Here is a 19,947-nt window from a genome sequence, read left to right as displayed (position 1 = left end):
TGAAATATCTGTATAACTACTTACATCAATGTCAAATGTTTGCATAGAGTTTACAGGAATAGACAATGATTTTACTGAAACTATCTTGATATCTGAATAACTTATGTGCTTAAGGAAAAAAAATTGAAGAATTTGTAACAACTCCTGAATTTATCATCTGGCCATGTCAGGCCAACCCACACACTAACCAATTACATGAACATTCTTATAACGATCTATGTCACTACCAGCTTGGTCACTACAATAAATGTAAGTTCTAATTTCAAGCTTCTTATTATACTTACAGGGATTCATTTTCAATAAATAAATCATTTTCTATCATTACTGGCATTTATAGATTTTTTTTTTCATTTGGTGGGTGATAAAGACACAAAATACAGTAGTTCAACCTCCCTTCATCTGGTCATCATTTATCCAGACTAGTTCAAATCATAAAAAACATCAACCAAATGGTACAGCAGCCAGTGTTTAGCAAGGTGGTGTGGGGTGGAGGGGCAAAAAGATTGAGGCCAAATTATGTCATGACTAAAGAAGCAGTTTTCGAGGTAAACTGATGACTGAAGTTAATTGATAAATATTGCAGCATACGCAAAACAATTTTGAGAAGACTGATGCTCTTTGACATTGAATGTGGAGTGGAAAATATAAATCTAATTCTCACTGATGGGTGTCCTATTCGCACATGTATTTTACATGAGATGTTTTTAGTAACATTAAAAATCTGTTTCTAATTCTATTTCAGTGGGGCTGGATAAGGGGTTTGTGGGTATTGAGCCTTGAATAACAATCTATTTCTGAATTACAAAGTTGATTTACGTACCAGCATGATCGTCAAGACCATCTTTGTAAAAAGACAAGCTCACTTTCAGTGAACCATGATGCCAAACTGAGGAAGAAATGGCATGAAATGTGAAAATAATCAGTACAGCGAGTTGCGGGCAGCTTCTGCAATGGACTAAGGAGCAACAAGGGTTCAGTCACACCCCGTCTTGGCCTAGGTGAGCAATCTCACTGCATGTAGGTGTGTGTGAAAAGCCTCTCTGAAATAAAATTTTATAAAGGAAAATTCTCTTTGTGAGCAGGAAATACAATTGGAGCATTAAACTTTCACTTGTACCATAGATAATATTTTTGAATACATACATAAATTTAGATACATAAGCTCATTACTTTCATGTAGTGAGATCTGCTCGTACTTGAGAAGTTACGAGTCTTGTAGTCAAAGTAAATTAGTAGTAGGAATGGAAAGGTTGCATCACAAAAAACTAAAAAATGTCTTCTTTCAGGAGCAGGTGTGAAATCTGTTGATACATTGAAGGTACAATTAATCTCATTTTCAATTTTTCAAGAAAATGACATTTTATTGACCTTTTTGAAAATCACGATAAATGGGAAGCTTGTTCTGCTCGCATATTACATCTCACATGAAGAAATTGAAATTCCAATAACTTTCAATCTTTGATGGCTTTACCTTAAACCATCACCAATATTTTTTTATCATTTTCTTTTTCTGCTATATCAAACTTTTGTCAGGGTGAACTTGCCCAAGTTTGATATCTTAACTTTAAAGGAGAATCCAGCCTTGGCCATAAAATGTTGTGTTGGGTAGGAGAAAAATTAATTAAACAGAATGGCGAAAGTTTGAAAGAAATTGGACAAGCAATAAGAAAGTTATTGCTGCTTTAAAATTGAGATCACTAATAGTATGTAGATTTCAAATTGGCAACTGGGTAAGTAAATTATGACAAGGGGCAAGGACAATTTTCCCATAGGCCATGTACTTTATTATCAGGGATTTGTGGTTTTCTCCTAAGTACCCATTCCCCTGGGTCAGTAATCTAAATATAATCCAGGTAGTATCTTGTTTTATGTCCTCATGAAAGAAAAATATAATTTGAAATTAAACCTTTGGGAAAAATGACATTTTAGCCATAATATGTATTGGAGTACATGGAAGAGTAGTCCTTGCCTTACATCACTATGACATCCCATATGCGGCCAATTGGAAGTCTCTATGGGTATAGTGATTACCAATATTTACTACTTTTAAAAATTCATAACTTTCTTGTTGTTTGTCCAATATTGTTCAAACTTTCACCTATCGACCTTTCTGATTTTCTTTTTCTTATAAAAACAAGTTTTTATTTGGGTTGGATTCCCCTTTAAGGTTGTTTGAATATTTTTAGCAGGAATCAGGCTTACTTTTAGAATCCAATGTCATGAATCGATTACAGATGTGATACATGTTTCTCATGTGTGTAATGCCTCATTCTAAAGCTACAGTTAGTATCTGGCACTAAATAACTGCTAGGTTGTTCTTATAATCGAATATGACATTGGATTCTAAAGGTACTCCAAATTATACATGTAGATCTAGAGTAACACACCCTCAATTCGACATGTGCCGAGATTCGAACACAAAAACACGCACCAAACACATTTTTATAAACATACATGTAGACACTACCACCAGAAAGTCCTGATTTTAACTAAAAATATCCCCTTTAACAAGTCAAAAATTTTCCTCAAAAATGCGGAATATGTGCCATATATCCAGAGCACGCGGCGGCTTAGCTCAGATTTAAGAAGCGGGGTCGCCGAAAAATGCACCGAAAATGAGGAAATCCTTGGTTCTGTTCCAAGTACGATAACTTTTTCGCAAATTTAGGATCGTATCTTCAAAATTTCCAATCAATGAAAGAAAAAGAAAAAAAACTTAAACAGCATTGAATTTGCACAGAAATCAAGTCAAGGCATGCTTGCAGGTTGCCTTCATTCGACAGGGGCCACGAACGCAATGCAGGAGCAAATGACTGCTGGAACTTCAGGGTTGCACATCGATCGCATGCAGTGAGGCGCAATTCAGCGGCTCTCGCATGCATTCACTTTTGAACGCGCAATGCGATAGATGCGCTGCTTTGTCGAATGAAGGGCAGGGGATGTTGAATCTCGGCCGTGAACATGGCGATTCAATTCAAGATTTTATGTCTTGAGATGGAATTTGAAAATGAAAATTGCAATTAAAAATAGACAAATATATTTAACAAACATTGGTGCAAATATTTTGTGAAAATTTTTTTTTTGAAAAAAAAATATTGCAGAAAAGCTTAACAATGTTCATGTCGAATCTTGGATATGTTGTTAGCCTAGGGCCTAGATCTACATGTACATGTAGTTCTACATGTATGTTAGAGATTAAAACTTGATTCTATCTTCATCATATTCAGATTCAGTTTCTAACTCACCTGCTCTGATTTGTTCAAAGTTAGGTCTAACTTGTTGGTTCTAAATCTAGATCTAGACTAAGTTAGATCTAACGTTAGGTCTAAAGTTTATTTCTACAAAAAAGCCCCAGAATGGCTTGTTACGATCATCTGCGTTCGCGGAGCGGGAATGGCTGAACCCTTTAGAGATAACCGGGGGAGCTTTTCTCGAAAGGGTGGGTTGAGGGAGGGGAGTCAAAATAATGCACCTTTTTGAGACAACTGGGGGAGCTTTTCATGAAAGGCAGTGCCAAGTAGTCTCTTGTTCCAGTTACTTATTTGTGTGTCTGTGTAAATTTGTGGGAAGGTATGGAGGGCGCATATGAGGTGAGGTTGTGTGTGTGGGTGCATGTGTGTCATCTTTGGAACACTTTGACGGACATTTGCATTAAAAAAGGAAGAAAAGGAAAAAACACAAATTTTGTGCATTTTCATTATATAGGCTTATCTATTTTCAATATTCTCGGCGGTGCATGCGTTGACCGGGTTCTGCCGTACATGGTAACTATTATATAAGTACTATAGCAGCTTGCGAAGGAAAGCCAGTTTTAAAGTAATTGCTTCAGTGGTGTACAGATGAGGGGGGGGGGGGATTTTCGGTGCTTGCACCCCCCCCAAAAAAAAAAAATCACGACAAAGAAAAAAAAAGGGAAAGAGAAGGGTGAAATATAGTTTTCTGAATATTATTATACATAATTGTTTTTTTTAGATAAAATGTCTAAATTTTGGCTCGCTCACAACTTTTTTTTTTTATTTTGCCCGATATGCCATATCTAGCCCCTTCAAAATCATTGGCTCATTACGCCACTGATTTGTTTCATCACACTTCTATGCAAATGCTAATTTATTCAGAATAGAATACACTATTTCTCTTTAGAAAGTCATTTGGAAAAAATTACAAGCGAAGTTACATCAATTTTTAGTACAAAATGTTAGAAAATATTATGGAGAACAAAATAGAGGATGATTACAACTATTGAATTCATATTTTTAGTGTAATCTTAAGACAAAAAAGAAGGCTTCAAAAATATAAAGTGTCCGGACACCCGACCCCCCATCCTACCAAAGACAAAGTAAAAGTTGTGAGCGAGCAAGAAAAACTTATTTAAACACCCGTTTTTTTTACAAATTTTTTTTTTTAACACCGCAAAGGCTTGTGTGTTGTAAATTTGCATGGTTGTGATTTTAGATAAATGTTTTTTGTAATACTTTTATTTCTTAAGTGGTGAATTATTTTCTTCTAACTTAAAAAGTTAAACTCTTTCTCAACACCACTCTTTTTCTCCCATTTAAATTTTAATTTTATTCTCCATTGCCTTGTCATGTTCCTTTCCTCCCTGTTCAGTTCTGCACATATTCTCATTTTAACAAGCAAAAATAGAAGAAAATGTGTTTTTCTGCACTCTTTAAGTAAACAGACTCTCAATCATTCATTCCTGCAGAAATCAATCGTAAATTCATATCCAGCCAGTCGATTCGTGACCGGCGAACCACTCTCTCATGCACTGCGCTGCGCGCTGCTCGCTCGGCTTTCATGCCGGTTTTGTACACTATACGGGCAATAGGTATTGCATGCTAGCGCCTGTCAAAGCTGTACAAATGTGCATAAGAGCGCGGGAGATAATATACGGTAGTCTCTTTCTCAAACTCATATTAACAGATACGACAATCAATTTCCACAGATATCTCTTCTAAATGCGCTAATGAGGCTATATTTACCGTTATAATTATGACCACCGATGACCATTAAATATCAGTATACTACGTAATTACTGAAAAGTTGTAGATCAAGCAAAAAGGCCTATGAATATCAATTTTTCTCGAGTCATGCAGTTCCCAGCCACGGCATTTCCCCGCTTCCATTTTCTCTCCTAAACTAATTTTGCGCGAGCGAGCTGACCTAACATTAACCCGGAAGCGATTGGTCCTTGCATAAATTAACATTTTTTGTAAATGTGGTGAAAAGTAAAGGAGACAGAAAATGAATAAAAGTGAAAATAAAGCAATGGAAAATATTATGCAAATATCTGATACAGGTAATTGCACTATAAACTTCATAACATGAATGTTAATTGCAGGAAAAATATGACGTTATGATAACAAATAATCATTTTGCTTGAAACTTAGGCTATAGCAGACAAAATAAACAAAGGGGCAAGAACTGGCTATTGCCCATTGTCTATGATTTTCTTTTCGGTTTTTTGTAAATCACAATAGGACCTACATGATCGTTATCAGTTTTGTTGAAATTGTAATTTTTCGAATGTCATAGGAAAAGATGAATTGTCGTCCGATAGGAGAATAAAATATTTGTAGGGATATGTCGAGTCAGATATATTGGAGTTACAAATCCTGGGGTTGGGCCGGTCGGGCCGGGGGGGGGGGGGGGCTATATATATCTTCCCACATACTCTTCTAGATTGAAAATATACATTTTTTTTCAATTGTACGGTTATCCATCTTTTTTAATGGTTATAAGCAGGCCGGGGGTCATAACATAGGCCTCATTTTTCATAGGGATGCGCACCCATGCAGAGGCGGATCCATGCAGGATTTTCCAAAAGGGGCGCATTTTCCCGAGGAAAATTTGACAAGCAAAAAAAAAGAAGAAAGGTTTTCTCCTCAATTTTAAGGTCATTTTGTCCAGGCTTGCTCCCACTGCACCTACGGATGCAGAGAGGCCGCGGATGAGAATCTTGCCATCCGTTGGAAAACGTTATGTAGGCCTATCCGTTGCACTCTTTGCATACGTGTTTGTTTCATTCGCTCTATCCATCGAGCATCCGTCCGCTAGTGATTTCGCCCATTTTCTGGGGCGGATGAAAACGGATGGAGCCACTCCGAAATTTTGCTTGTCCGCTGTATTCATTGGCGGCGGAAGCATCAATATTAAGAGGGGGGGGGGGGAATATTTTCTCCATTATTTTTCCCAGTCAGCTGCTGAAAGAATTTTCTTTTTATTTTTGTTTAGGGGGTAGTCCCCATGCAGTAAAGTCGAAGTTTAAAGTACCAGGATTTTGCACCTCGTGGGCCAGACCTGATATTGGTGCCTCTGTGTCCTTTTCGAAAAATGGTGCCCCCATGAACATGGACAGGATGGTGTAGCTTAATAAACATTTTATGCGAGCGCGAGCTGAAAATATGTAATATGCTGACCTAAAACTTTTACAATATAAGTACTTTTGGTAATCATGAGCAGGAAGGGTATCTAACAAACACTTAATGGAAGCGCGAGCTGAAAATTTTTGATATATTCTAAGCACTTTTGTGACCATGACCAGAATGGATATCTATCTGAAAAAATAGATGCAAGCGCGAAGCGCGAGCTGAAAAATTTTGATATTCCATCCCAAAACTAGATATTCTAAGCACTTTTGTAATTAAGAACAGAATGGGTATCAATCTAAACTATTGATGCGAGCGCGAAGCGCGAGCTGAAAAAAATGATATTCTGACCTAAAATTTGGTCATTCTAAGCCCTTTTGGTAATCATGAACAGGATGGGTATCTAACTCAACATGCTATGCGAGCGCGATCGAAGCGCAAGCTAAAATTTTTTGGTATTCCACCCTAAAACTTGAGATTCTAAGCAGCTGAAATTTTAAATATGCTGACCTAAAACTTTTATAAGTACTTTTGGTAATCATGAGTAGGAAGGGTATCTAACTAACATTTAATGTGAGCGCGAAGCGCGAGCTGAAAATTTTTGATATTCCAACCCAAAATTTGTTATTCTATGCACTTTTTGTGACCATGATTAAGATGAGAGTGCGAAGCGCGAACAAATTTTTTAAATATTCTGACCTAAAGTTTACTTTTAGTAATCATGAATAGGATGGGTATCTAATTCAACGTCTTCTGCGAGCACGAGCTAAACTTTTTTTAAATACATTCCGACCCAAAATTTGCGATTTTAATCACTTATTGGCTCGATGAACAGTATGGTCATCTAACTAAACAATATTGATGCGAGTGCTTGTCAATTGTCATTTTTTTCTGAACAAAATTAAATTGGGAGATTTGTGTATTTCCATAGCAAAAACTGTCATTGTTTGCCTTCTATACAAGTTTGAATACAAAGTCATGTATTTCTTGTTTCAGCTGTTCAATATACTTATCTTTTTCCTTTTCCTTTCTTCTCTTTTTTCTTACTTACTTTCTTTCTTTCTTTTTTTTTCTTTCTTTCTTGCTTCTTTCTTTCTTTCTATCTATCTATCTTTCTTTCTTTCTTTCTTTCTTTCTTTCTTTCTTCCTTCCTTCCTACCTTCCTTCCTTTTTCTTTCTCTTTTTTTTTTTATAGGGAGAACGGTCCCCTCCACCTGAAATTTAGGGGGGTGTCCCTTCTGTACCCCCCCCCCCCCCTGCTTCCGCCGCCTATATATGGCTGTATCCGTAACACGTTTTGTATCCGTCGGCCAATGGGACCAAGCAGGCATTAATCGTGGAGTAATCGGAGAGACTATCAGATCGTAACAGATCACATCAGATCAGTCGTGGCAATCGTATCGATAGTATAAATTTTTTCAACTAGTTCAAAAAATTCCGCGATCTGTTACGAAAGGTATTGTCATGGCTTTCGTTTAAGCCCGTCTCACTCTTTGTGATCCGGTGCGACGCGATTTTTTATAAAATCGCATTTGCATTAAATATCAAAGTTCCCAGAAATAAAATTAAAAGTTTGGCTTATTGTTGCGGCAAGCACAGTCGGAGTAAAGTCCGACTCGGCTTCAAGTCGCAACCGATGATGACGTCATTACGATTTGGAATTGAATTTTGTTTTTATTCATTCAGTGAGGCTCTAACTGGACTGAATTTCGATTTCAGTAGTCTTACCACTATTCTGAACTCTGATCCGTAATATTTTATTAGTTGGAATACCCAAATCAAACTTTATCACAATTAATTTGAAATTCGGATCGCAACGAATCGCATAGTGTGAGACGGGCTTAAGGGATCGCACGCCGGGATCGCATGACAGTGGGAAAAAGGTATTAAGAAATTAAAATGATATCCATTTCTCTAATTATTATTTTTTTCGTAAGGCGCACCTCAATCAAAAGTGAAGAACAAGTAAGGAATAGCGAAGTTTTGATTGTTGAAAGGTTGTGCTTGCATTCCCATAACATGGGGTTTAATATTCCGCAGTGAATGGTCGAAGGGGGAAAAAATGATCCTCGTTAATGTGCCAGAATCACCATAAATCCCAATAATTATAATTGTTCCATGACTATTCTATTTTCTTCTGAGACGGTATGCACTAAATGGACTGAAGGTAATTTTTGGAAAAGAAATATACGGGGTTTTCGGTATAAGTGACAAACCTGCATATTTGAAATAAAAAACGGCAGCTGATATTTAAAAAATGGGAACTATTAATTGAAATAGAACGGAATACCCATGACCATTGACCGCGTAGAATTTTGCATTTTTGCAATATGTGTGTGCGTGGGCAGTGACGTATCTAGGGGGGTAGGGGGCACGTGCCCCGCCGACGCCACTTTCATGCATCAAGCGCAAAAAAGAAAAGGAAAAAAAATAACAGAAAAGGCAAAGGAATAAAGGCGCAGAACCCCCCCCCCCCCCGTCCTATATGCTATTAATGTCATGCAGTTTCCATCACATTTCATCAAAATATGAATCTTGTATGTTACACAGGAATGAGTATTCTTGCCAACTTTTGATAAGTGATATACGTATTCTCTTCAAGAATTCAAACAAACAATATTCCTCACAAGCAAATATCATAACTTTTTATCTGTCAGGCTGCGGGTTTGCATTTTGATGCGTTACTTACTAACTCTTCATTCATTCTTACAAACATTCTGAAATATGTATGTTTTTTTTTGTTTAATTGTCAAAGCTTTTCATCACGCGAAATCCTCTTCATTAAGTTTACAAACAGTCATTAAAAATAATGCCCATTTTTAGGTGAGGATATCACACCCAATAATACTAATCCTTCAAATTTTCTCCTTCAGATATAAGCATATTAAAAATGTCAGCTCATCCCTCTTGCTTGCATATGCTAGATACACATCTTTGGATTTCTTCTCCCTAAAATGTCACGATTTCGATTCTCAATACCAATAATTTTTAGCTCGCTCTTCGCACTCGCATTTATTGTTTCGATATGCACCATGTTAATAATACGAAAAGTGCTAAGAATATTTAGTCTTAATAAAACAATTAGGCTCGCGCTTCGCCCTCGTATTATCATATCGATTCATTTAATAAGACACCTTTCATCTCTATGAATTTCTAAAAAGGGACTTTTTAAATGGTCCGTTTTCAGGTCTGAATTTCAATAATTTTCGGCATGCGCTTCGCGCTCGCGTTCATTGTTTAGTTAGATGCACATCATGCTTATGATTACAAAAATAAAATAGAATATTCCGTCTAAACATCTTAATATTGATATAAATAAGATATTTGCACTCGCATTGATATTATGTTTTATTTTGACTGGTCGTGTGTTTACTATTACATGTAATAGTGCTTCCCACAAAAAAAAAACGAAACCGAGATTTATCAATCATTTATCAATATTTAATCACAAATACAATCATGCAAATTACCTATCACTGTAAAGCGTTTAAAGAGCCCCTCTTTCATCTGAAATGACTTATATTATTCTTCATTCACGCACAAGTGAGCAAAAGAAATTTGAAAAAAGGATACCAAAAAGTCACTTGGCGGGCGGTATCTGAGTTTTAAAAGGAAAATCACATTTTATAAAAGTTCAATATAGATCAAATATGCTTTTCAATTTGATACCTCACTTATGTTAACCGTGCATGCGATAGCTTCGGATTTAAACCGGTGAAAACACTTATGTTTAATGAAATTATGGAAATACAAGCATTGTTTCGAAGAAACAGAACTTTGTTTATTTCTTGACCATTTTCTGTGATTGAGGTATAAAATCAAAAAGCAGATTTTGATTTTTTTAGGCATGTGCTTTCGTTGTTAAAATTCAGATACCCCCGCCAAATGACTTTTAGTATATCCTTCTTCAAATTGTTTTTACTCACTTATAAATGAGTGAATAAGAAATATTCTATGTTATACCAGATGAAAGATGAAACTCTATATATACAAGTTGTCTATTGTATTTGTGATTAAGTTATGATAAATCATCGATAAATCCTGGTTTTGTTTTTCGTGGGACGCACTGTATACACTTCATGGCTTTAGAAACAAACTAGATGAGGGAGGGGTGTTTGATCAAATCAGACATTATAAAGAGACAATGTTTTTGTTTTTTCCCCTGTATATACATGCTCACTCTATATTCGAAAGCCTAATTTGGCTATCCCCCTATACATCTCCTTCTTCTACACTTTATTTTATTTTTGTAATTATATCATTCATGTGAACAACAGAGCAAGGTTCAATATACCTGAAATTATAGTGGGAAAATGTTTGGTATTAGATTTACAGGGCAAGTGCACTCCAATAAAAACTTTATTTGAATGAAAAATCAAACAAACATAACGCTTAAAAAATCATCAAAATCCGATGTCAATAATAAAGTCATGAATTCAGTTTTACTTAATTATTACACAAACCAGTTTCGTTCTGGCTGGTAGGTGTGGCTGAATGCGCCACACGCTATTTTTTTGTATTTCATTCTGTAAAATATAAAACAGCCCTAACTTATTATTTTCCTGAACATATTAACATGAAATAAGGATTAATTTCTCCTAAACTAATGAGGGATCACCTTTGTTGCTTGCACTATATTCAATCAAAATGCTTCCTTATTGTCAAATCTGCAAAAAAATGAAATTCTCATATGATAAAATATAAAAGTGAATGAGTGACGTAACCAGCTCTCATTTGCCTATCAATGTGGTGTTTTGTGGAAAATAAGCAAAACTTTTACAATTTATAACTTTCTTGACATCTGATTTCGATGAAATTTTCAGCATTAAGCTGATTTGATTTTTCTCTATTTTACTCAACTCAACTATTTGTTGAGGAAGACGTGTCCTTTTCGTATAAAAGTAGGCATAATAAGCAAAATATCAATGGGATTGATCCCCTCTCTCTCCTTTTCATTCTCCCCATTAAATTGTACATCTTTCCTTCAAATTAATTCACAATCTCATTCTCTTTCATATTCTAATGTTTTAAATTTCAATCTTTAACGTTGCATAAGATTATACTCACAGAGGGACAGATAATATGGACAATAATTATGATAGAAATAAAAAACATGAAAAATTGCCTTTTATTGAAATAAAGATTTATAACCATATTCATCATTTTTTATAATTATGCACTCCTTGCATTACGTAATAATCTTATTACCAAAATATACAAATATCAAACATGTCAAAGGTCAAACACAAAAGGGTTTAGAACCAAACAAGACCAAGCGGCTTCTTTTGAGACTTCAGATTAAAAATAAATCAAATGTTCAGCTGGTTACTATTCATATGTCAGCCTGATCTAGATTTATGTTAAATCACTGCACATTATTTTCGAGTGTAGCCAAACTGGGATGCAAACCAGTTATAAACCTAACGAAACTCAGGTGACAGTTTGTCAAGTATTATACCGACCTAGATTGTCCTCCCTTATTGTCATATCTCATCAGCCAACGCGCTTGTTCGTCTTTATTAAGATACATCATTAAAATAATTCAAAATCCGAAAATGCCAAATAGCAAAAAATTACTAAATGGTTCTATTGATCGTCCATTTGTTCCATTAAAGTGGCATGTCAGAATCTGACGTAGTCTATCAACATGTGTTATCTGTCTTGGCAACGGCGTATGGGCTGCCAGATATGGCGTATCAAACAAAATTTATTAAAAAAAAAAGTTGCAAGCGAGTGAAGGGAGCGAGCAAAATTTTGACATTGTGATAGATTTTGATACAATATTAAATATATTCTCTTTCCTTTTTTTTCTTCGTCGTGAAAAATCGGGGGGGGGGGGGGGGGGCTGTTCGCCACTGATGTCAATGGGCCCGTGTGCCAGTAGCATCATTAAGCCAAGAGAGGAATGTCAAGCGCTTGCATCCCCACGTGCTGTCTTTCCCTTGCTGTCTTTCCTTGTACCAAAGAAGGACCACTGTCTCTAAAGCGTTCTTATGAATAATGAGGCCCAAGAAGCATTTTGTCGAGATGCTATAAAGAACGGGATGATTTGGCCTTTTCAAGGACATTTATTGTTCATGCCATTTCATTTTTCAAGCGAATTATGACATGTGTGATGTCGGATTGGATTGCACTACTGATTAGCACAAGTCGACTTCCGTACACGTATATTTGCCAAGTCGAAAAGATTTTCACCAAAATCATGTGCGTCTACTGAAAATCGAATTTATCCCAAGTCGAGATGTGGTCTGATAATCCGATTCCACTTTGGCAGAGTCATGAGTCAACAATCGTAACTAACTACAAAGAAACAATTTCTATTAAATATTATTCATTTGGTTTCGATTTATTTCAGATAACTGAGAATATCATTCTTTAAATAAACTTGAAATATTAATAATCAATCTTTCTTCTTTTTACTGTTGTCTTTGCACATGGCAAAGCAACATCTGAATATGCAACGGCAAGAAAAGAAAATGATAGCTAATACTACGACAAGGCAGAAAATTAAAAATGCAATCACATCTAGGAGAGAAAGTTGGATGAAATTGAGGCGTTTAGCAGGCGATTCCATGTATTTCCCGCCAAATTTGATGACGTGTTCTACCCAGAATGCAGCGCGTTCAGCAGGTGTTTCAGGGCGATCGCGGTATATTGCAGAGAGTCGTTTGGCGGTTTCGGCGTACCTGAGGGAAATGAAAACACAAGATTTTTACAAGAGTTATTTTATAGTGTATGAGGAAAAAATAAGTTAGAAGCAATTCTCTCTAAGAATTGAGTGTCAAGTATTATACAGAGGCACAGAAAACAATGATGGGATAATGTTGTTGGCAGAATCATTGCCGACACGACAATGAGCAGATGACTAGGGTTGTCACTAGGGAGGTCGGCGCAGGTCGCATCCGCCAAGCATGCAGCTTTTATTTTATTTTTCCATAGACAAAACAAACTGATATAAAAGAAAATGCTTGATTTTAATGTTAAAGCCCTGAAGCCGACACATTTTTCAAGCCTGAACCGTTACATGGCGATAAGAATTTCCACTATACTCAACAGTACAGTTCCAGCTGACAGCTCTGATCATGTGTTGCCGAATCATTCTCATAAGGAATCAGTCCTGATATTCAAGAATAACCTGGCCAAGAGAAAGATTATTATACTCACGTATTATTGCTTAATATCATTCTAATCGCCTTGTCCAGATTTTCTGCGCTGAGAGTATGAATGTCCAAGGATGAGCCCATTCCTTTCTCCGTGACCCTTGACGCAACGCACAACTGATCAGCAAAGACAGGAAGTACCAAAGTAGGTACGCCATGATATAGAGCTTCGTAAAGACCGTTGTTACCTCCTTGGTAGATGAATAGTTTCGTCCGAGGATGACCTGGTACGGATGATGGTGAAAGAAAGAAAGAGAGAAATCCAAAATATTAATTTTGTGAGATGGATTTGCTCTTGAATCCATGCATAGTCATTGGATCTGGAATCGAGTTATCATGAAAATAAGAACAGAGAGTTGTAGGCCTTTACAGGGAAAGGAGCAGAATAATCAATTAATTCCTCATTTCTCCAAACAATTTGAATAACGGATCTTCGAAGCCACTGGCATTTCTAAATGCACATTCGATAATACATATTGTCATCTATTGCTACATCTATTTATGTGGGCATAATGGAAGTAGTATTTACAAAATGGTGAACGTCATAGACGTGAATAGAACGTCATTAAGTAAATAGAAAATATATTCTGACGCCCACACCCTCCCGCTTTCGACATAAGGGGAGTGTTTCAGAAAGCATATTGTCAGTGATTTTCACTATATAACCAAAAAAACACTTGCAGCTGATTGGCCCTGAACAAAGTTGTTAGTGAAAATCACATGCACGCATCAGGAACATACCAAGAAGATCATTCTGCGGCAACCACCCCATTGTTTTGATGTTTTGGCTCAGAGTTGTTGGTGAATTGTCGGGTAGCTGCCAGATGACTTTCTGAGGTAGGTTGGCGAAGACAGAGGCGAAGACATCGTTGAGTCGCTGAGGCATCACCTTGACGTATGTACCAAGGGATAGGATGATTACCCCATCATCACCAGAGCTATTCATGAAGTCATCAAGCTCCTGTTTAAAATAATTAAGACGAATACATGGTGAAATGTACCATCTCGAAAAATGAAGAACGGCCACCACTGTGTCTTTTCCCACACAATAATACGTACCAAAGCAAACTTTGAAACAAAACTAACTTAAGAGCGCATAGGGACGCATTTGGCATAAGGATGTTGGTATATTATTACTGTTATTATCATTATCAATCTGCAAAATGAAAAAAAGGATAGGGGCTGATAAATGGATATTTTCTCATTTATTTTGATACGTTCAAGGTCAATGACCATGGGTTACCACACTGTAACCACATACAGGGTCAGATCGATCCAGGATTGACTCGGGGTGAGTGGTATAAAATCAAAATTCTGCATGCCAAGTCCTCCCCGAAAATTGGTTAATTCAATAGATTTTCGTGTAAACAGTTGATTGGGCTATATTGTTTGTTTCATATAAAGTGATTTAAAACATAGTTTGAAAGCACCATAGTTACAGTTAAAATCATTGTACAGTTATTTTTTTCTTGAAAAGGTAATTACAATAATATTCTGTTAAATGTATGTGAGGGGTGGGTGGCTCCAGCGCCACCCTCCCTCCCACACACGATCTGTTTTAATCAGTAGCCAACTGCAGAACTCCGGCCAAGAAAATCTCAGAGAGATCATCCAAAGTTCCAAACTGGTTTCCTGAACCGGTTTCCAGTAAACCAGTTTAGAAAGTATTAGAACGGTGTCATAGAATGACGTATAGAATTCAACTCAAGGCAGGATAATAATAATGATAATATTGATAATAATTATGATGATGATGATAAACACGATTTCAATAATACCATTTTATAAAGCGTTAGAGGCTAAAACTACCAATGCTTTTTCACATTTTAATCACACATTTGCACTTCATTCACTCTCCCAAAATGGTTATCAATCAAAACTGAATTGATATACACGAGAGGCCTATATACCTTTTCAAGTGGTTTGGCGGCTCTTGTTAGTAGTCCACCCACTTCAATAACATTGGGAGGTAAAGGATGAATCAAATCAATAACTGGGTCACTGGCAGTCAGTATCAAATCTGTGTTTTTCACGACATATTCCGTTATGGTTTGTTCTTCAAGAATTCCAAACTCATGGCGAAGAGGGCTGTAAAGCTCAACAAACATTTTAAATTGCAGCTGTTGAAATAATAACGATCCGAGAAAACTGATGACCCTTTGTCTGAAGTTCATCCTCTGAGGGGTGCCAAAGACGCCTTCTGGAACCACTGCAGGTATGAAGGGAGTTCCTGCAATATCACGAAAGACGTCGTACTGTGATGCCAGCGGGTTGTAGAGAACGATAGGTGTCTCCAAGTACGCGGCTAGGAGCACACTGCAGCTCCAGGTCAGGTCCAGGATCGTGTAATCAAAGTTGGCGTTACGTAATCTCTCCATGAGAGCCCGGTCGCTAAGTGCCGCCCGACAGTCTTTGGCAAGAGGGTTCAACCATTTGTGAAGGTTGAAGATCATGTCCATGTTGAAGTCGGTGTTGAAGGCATGGGCGGCTATCTCACTCGTCCGTTTGTACACTTTGTCAAGAGGCACTGAATGGTTGAAGATCTCGTAATGAAAAAGTTGAGAATGCTCTGGGTGGAGAGCCCGATTCTCGTACGCATTACTGATGAGATATGTTACATTGTGTCCTCGTCTTACCAGCTCAGCTCCAAATGAAGTGGAAGATAGATAATGGCTACCCTCACCATACGTTACGGATATGAAAATATTCGCACTCCATGCTGCCGATACGTATGCGGATATGAGAGCTAGTTGAAGAACCCACGCCATATTGGAAGCATATATCTTCTGATTCACTCCACACTAAAAAACGACAACCAATTCACTAGCTTGTCTATATAGTGCAATCCTTGTTCTTTGTGTCGTGTCGTGTGTACCTGCACTGTTCAAGCACGTAGACCTTCTGTATATATTAAAAAGACAGCTTTATGGTACAAAGATCATGGACCAGATGAGTGTCACTTAGGCGGGAAAACACTTCCTTGATTCCGAATATACATCTTCGTGATAATCATTACTATAATTAATCTGCGCAAGTAAAAACGAAGAGAATACACACACACTTAAAATGTTGGGCAACATACCCTCCACTGTTTTGGGTAATGTATGTTGGTAATACATGTATATATATATATATATATATATATACACAACAAAAAAAGTAAGTCCCCCCTTAATCGAATTGCTGTAACTTTTGAACGGAATTATTTTGAGATATGATATTTCGTAAGTGGTTTTCTACACTCATTAAGCAACTCCTTGGGAAAAATGAAATTGATCGGTTGAGTCATGCATGAGTAATTAAAGATTGAATTAAAAATGACAATTTTTGAAAGTCACAAGAGTCGTTTTTCAGATTGTGTAAATACAAAGTTGGGCAAAAATTGTTTTTATGTAAATTTTATGGTGTTAATGCTGTTTAACTATCCATCATTTGGCCATGCACTCCACATACAATTTTGATATCGTATATGTTTATGGTTGAGTGAGCACAATGTATTGTGACGATAGGGGTTTATGGTAGTATCCTCTACAACTTGTAAGAACATGTTAAAATTTGAAAATGTCATAATGGTTAGTTTCGGTCATATTCGCTCATTAGGTATACGTAGCAGACGATGCTAGCCTGTTAGTATATAGTATACTTACGCAGACCCTATTGCAAATCAAAATCAATTCTGGACCCGATATTTGCTTCCTCAAACTGTAGCTATATTATAAATATCAGTAGGCAAAGCTTTATAGTACAAAAACATTGTTACTTTCAACATTAAATGCTTCAATTAAGTTTGTTTGGACTGTATTAATTGTTTCAAATGAAAAGGGTCTAGAAACGGAAACTATCATACGTTAGTCACGTGACGTTGTACACAGAAATATGCCATGTTCTGCCTGCGCGATCTCAAAGTTTGGGGGGAAAATGAGATGTAATCATTATACCAGTCATAAAGTATTATACATCAAACTGTAAGTAATCTATTTAGCATTGAGATGACAATCAATCTCGACCTTTTTTACCCTTAGGGATATTCCAGGGGGAAAACAAAGGTGCCAGCGTCTCGAAAATATGGGTGGTTTGAGACCATTTGCCATTTAAAGAATTACCATATTTTTAAACTTTGCACCTTCGATTAGTTTTCAAACGTAGATAGTTGGCGCGAGACAAATGCCATCATCATCACCCTCGGGCATCACCATCATCGTCATCATTATCATCACCAAGGCCACTACTATATTTATTCTTAATTAGCACCATCATCATCATCATCATTATCATCTTCTCAATCATCATTATCACCACCACCAACACCATCACCATCATCATCTTCATTATTATCATCATCATCATCACCACCAAGGCCACTTCTATCTTAATTCTGTTATCACCATCACCATCACCATCATCATCATCATCATCATCTTCACAATCATCATCATCATCAGGAACCTCATCATCAGATTTCACCATCATCATCATCGTCATCATCATTAATCATCATCATTATCAACACTATATTTTATCACCCCGTCATTATAATTACCACCATCATCATCGCTAACATCAGGCATCAGCATCACCACCATGCAATCACCGGTACACTACTACATTATATTATGTTAAGTGCCCCGCCCACCTTTTCAAGAGGCTCTGCTGGTCGAGTGAGGAGACCTCCAATTTCGATGACGGCTGGCGGGAAAGGAACAACGTAGTCGATCACCGGGTCCATACTCATCAACATCAGCTCGACGTCTCTCATGTAATCTTGAAACGATCGATCAATCAAAATATTAAATTCCTTTTGAATAGGGTAAATCATGTTGTTATAAAGGTGCATCATCTGCTTCAGGAATACTACAAGGATTAAATTTTGGACGCGTTGAGAAAAGTTCATTTTTTGAGGGAAGCATACTATCCCTTCAGGAATATAAGCTGGTAGAAATGGAGCCCCTGCGATCATTTCAGCAACGTAGTACTGAGACGCCATCGGATTGAAGAGAACATTGGATGTATTGAGGTACTCACTGATGAGAACACTGCATAACCAGGTCACATCTAGAATTGTCGCATCAAACTTCCCACGCTCTAGACGATCCAAGAGTTCCCGATCTCGAAACACACTTCGGCAATCATTAATATATGGTTTCATCATATCAGTAAAATTCCATATCAAGTCCATTTGGAAGTCCTTTTCAAAAGCCAAACTGAAAACCTTTTCCATCCTCTCGTGTACTTTTTCCACGGGCTCTGAGTGCTTGAATATCTCGAAATTAAAGAGTTTGGAGTGAACAGGATGTTTTGCCCGGTGCTCGTGAGCATTACTGATCAGCACGGTGACATTGTGTCCCCGCCGTACCAGGGCTTCGCCTATCGCTGTGGATGCCATGTAATGACTACCTTCTCCGAGTGTAACAGAAATCAAAACATTACCAGCGAACGATTGACATGAAATTATTAAAATCAAACATATCTTCACTATTGTTTTTTCCATGTTGCTTGTGTAAAGAGAAAAATATCGGCTATATCCGCTCCCTATCACGCGAACGTAGCACGACACAAGCTAAAGTACGGTGCGAGAGACTCGTATCCAGTGCAATGTTGTATACTCACCCAACCCACATATTATGTACCAAACCATTGTATGTGTAACCCGACATGTTGAATACTGTACTTTGCTCACGAGTCACGACCCTCAATGGTTATAGCCTTTTAGGGGTTCATAATTCATATCTCATAGAATAGGTTATTTCAAATATATTAAACAACATTATATTAGACCTCGACTTCCAGGTCTCTTTTTTCTATTGATCAAAATAAACGATCACACAAAATAAAAATATATATCAACATGGTTCATAAGAGTACATGGAGCTAACAAAATAAATCTCTATATACTTCTTGAAATATAAGAGAGCTTCTTTCGGTTTGTCATAGCAACATAATGTTTATGTGTATGATTCTTGATGTTCTGGGTCTCGATTTGGCTAATGTAGTCACTCACTGCCATAGTTGTGTCAGTGAAGATTTTTTTTTCATTGGTTGTACTTGTACAGCATGATCGCATGAACATATATTATTATACCCTGAGTAATATGCCTAATTTAAGTGATTTATTTTTCCTCTGCTGTATTTCTGTTCTGCTATTGTTCATGGTGATGTCGATATTAGTAGTATAGTAGTAGTAGTAGTAGTATAGCAGTAGTAGTAGTATAGCGTAGTAGTAGTAGTAGTAGTAGTAGTAGTGGTAGTAGTAGTAGTAGGAGGAGTAGGAGTAGTAGTAGTAGTAGTAGTAATAGTAGTAGTAGTAGTAGAAGTAGTAGTAGTATATAGTAGTACTTCTGATTATAATTATGTCACATATTTACGTTATTTTTTTTAATGAACTTCGACAACACAATTTTCCATCACAATTTTGGGATCGA

General features: G+C 36.9%; 2 protein-coding genes across 4 annotated transcripts in view; both read right to left on the bottom strand.

Annotated features, from left to right (window-relative positions):
* The window catches only part of LOC129260881 (transcriptional regulator ATRX-like), a 42,420-nt gene extending 37,227 nt beyond the window's left edge, over positions 1–5,193 (bottom strand). The window contains exons 1-2 of one of the 2 annotated variants that reach the window (XM_054898875.2): positions 4,983–5,193; positions 821–1,040 (exon numbers count right to left, since the gene is read on the bottom strand). In XM_054898875.2, the coding sequence (XP_054754850.2) occupies positions 821–841 (21 nt within the window). In that variant the 5' untranslated portion in view covers positions 842–1,040; positions 4,983–5,193. The remainder of the gene's footprint in view (positions 1–820; positions 1,041–4,982) is intronic. The other variant, XM_054898874.2, reaches the window with a different exon arrangement.
* Positions 5,194–11,461: 6,268 nt separating this feature from the next.
* LOC129260882 (UDP-glucuronosyltransferase 2B33-like) lies at positions 11,462–19,194 on the bottom strand. Of its 2 annotated transcripts, none has more exons than XM_054898877.2 (4): positions 18,162–19,194; positions 14,270–14,489; positions 13,533–13,752; positions 11,462–13,054 (listed from the first exon to the last, which is right to left on the bottom strand). In XM_054898877.2, the coding sequence occupies exons 1-4, from the start codon at positions 19,014–19,016 to the stop codon at positions 12,769–12,771; spliced, it is 1,581 nt and encodes a 526-aa protein (XP_054754852.1). In that variant the 5' UTR covers positions 19,017–19,194; the 3' UTR covers positions 11,462–12,768. The 2 variants fall into 2 exon arrangements, with proteins under 2 accessions (XP_054754852.1, XP_054754851.2); XM_054898876.2 differs by lacking the exon at positions 18,162–19,194 and adding an exon at positions 15,439–16,630.
* Positions 19,195–19,947: the final 753 nt, after the last annotated feature.

The sequence above is a fragment of the Lytechinus pictus genome, unplaced genomic scaffold (assembly GCF_037042905.1).
Source record: "Lytechinus pictus isolate F3 Inbred unplaced genomic scaffold, Lp3.0 scaffold_19, whole genome shotgun sequence".
NCBI lineage: Eukaryota > Metazoa > Echinodermata > Echinoidea > Temnopleuroida > Toxopneustidae > Lytechinus > Lytechinus pictus.
Note: the sequence above shows the minus strand (reverse complement) of the source record. Positions and strands in the feature narration are given on the sequence as shown.

What these genes read in the sequence shown, in the direction of transcription:
- LOC129260882 (XM_054898876.2), bottom strand. Translation starts at nt 16,296, where the DNA reads ATGGCGTGGGTTCTTCAACTAGCTCTCATATCCGCATACGTATCGGCA. An exon ending in GCCGCAGAATGATCTTCTTG is followed by an intron (nt 13,753 to 14,269) that starts GTATGTTCCTGA and finishes CATCCGTACCAG; the next exon opens with GTCATCCTCGGACGAAACTA. An exon ending in ATGATATTAAGCAATAATAC is followed by an intron (nt 13,055 to 13,532) that starts GTGAGTATAATA and finishes CATTTCCCTCAG; the next exon opens with GTACGCCGAAACCGCCAAAC.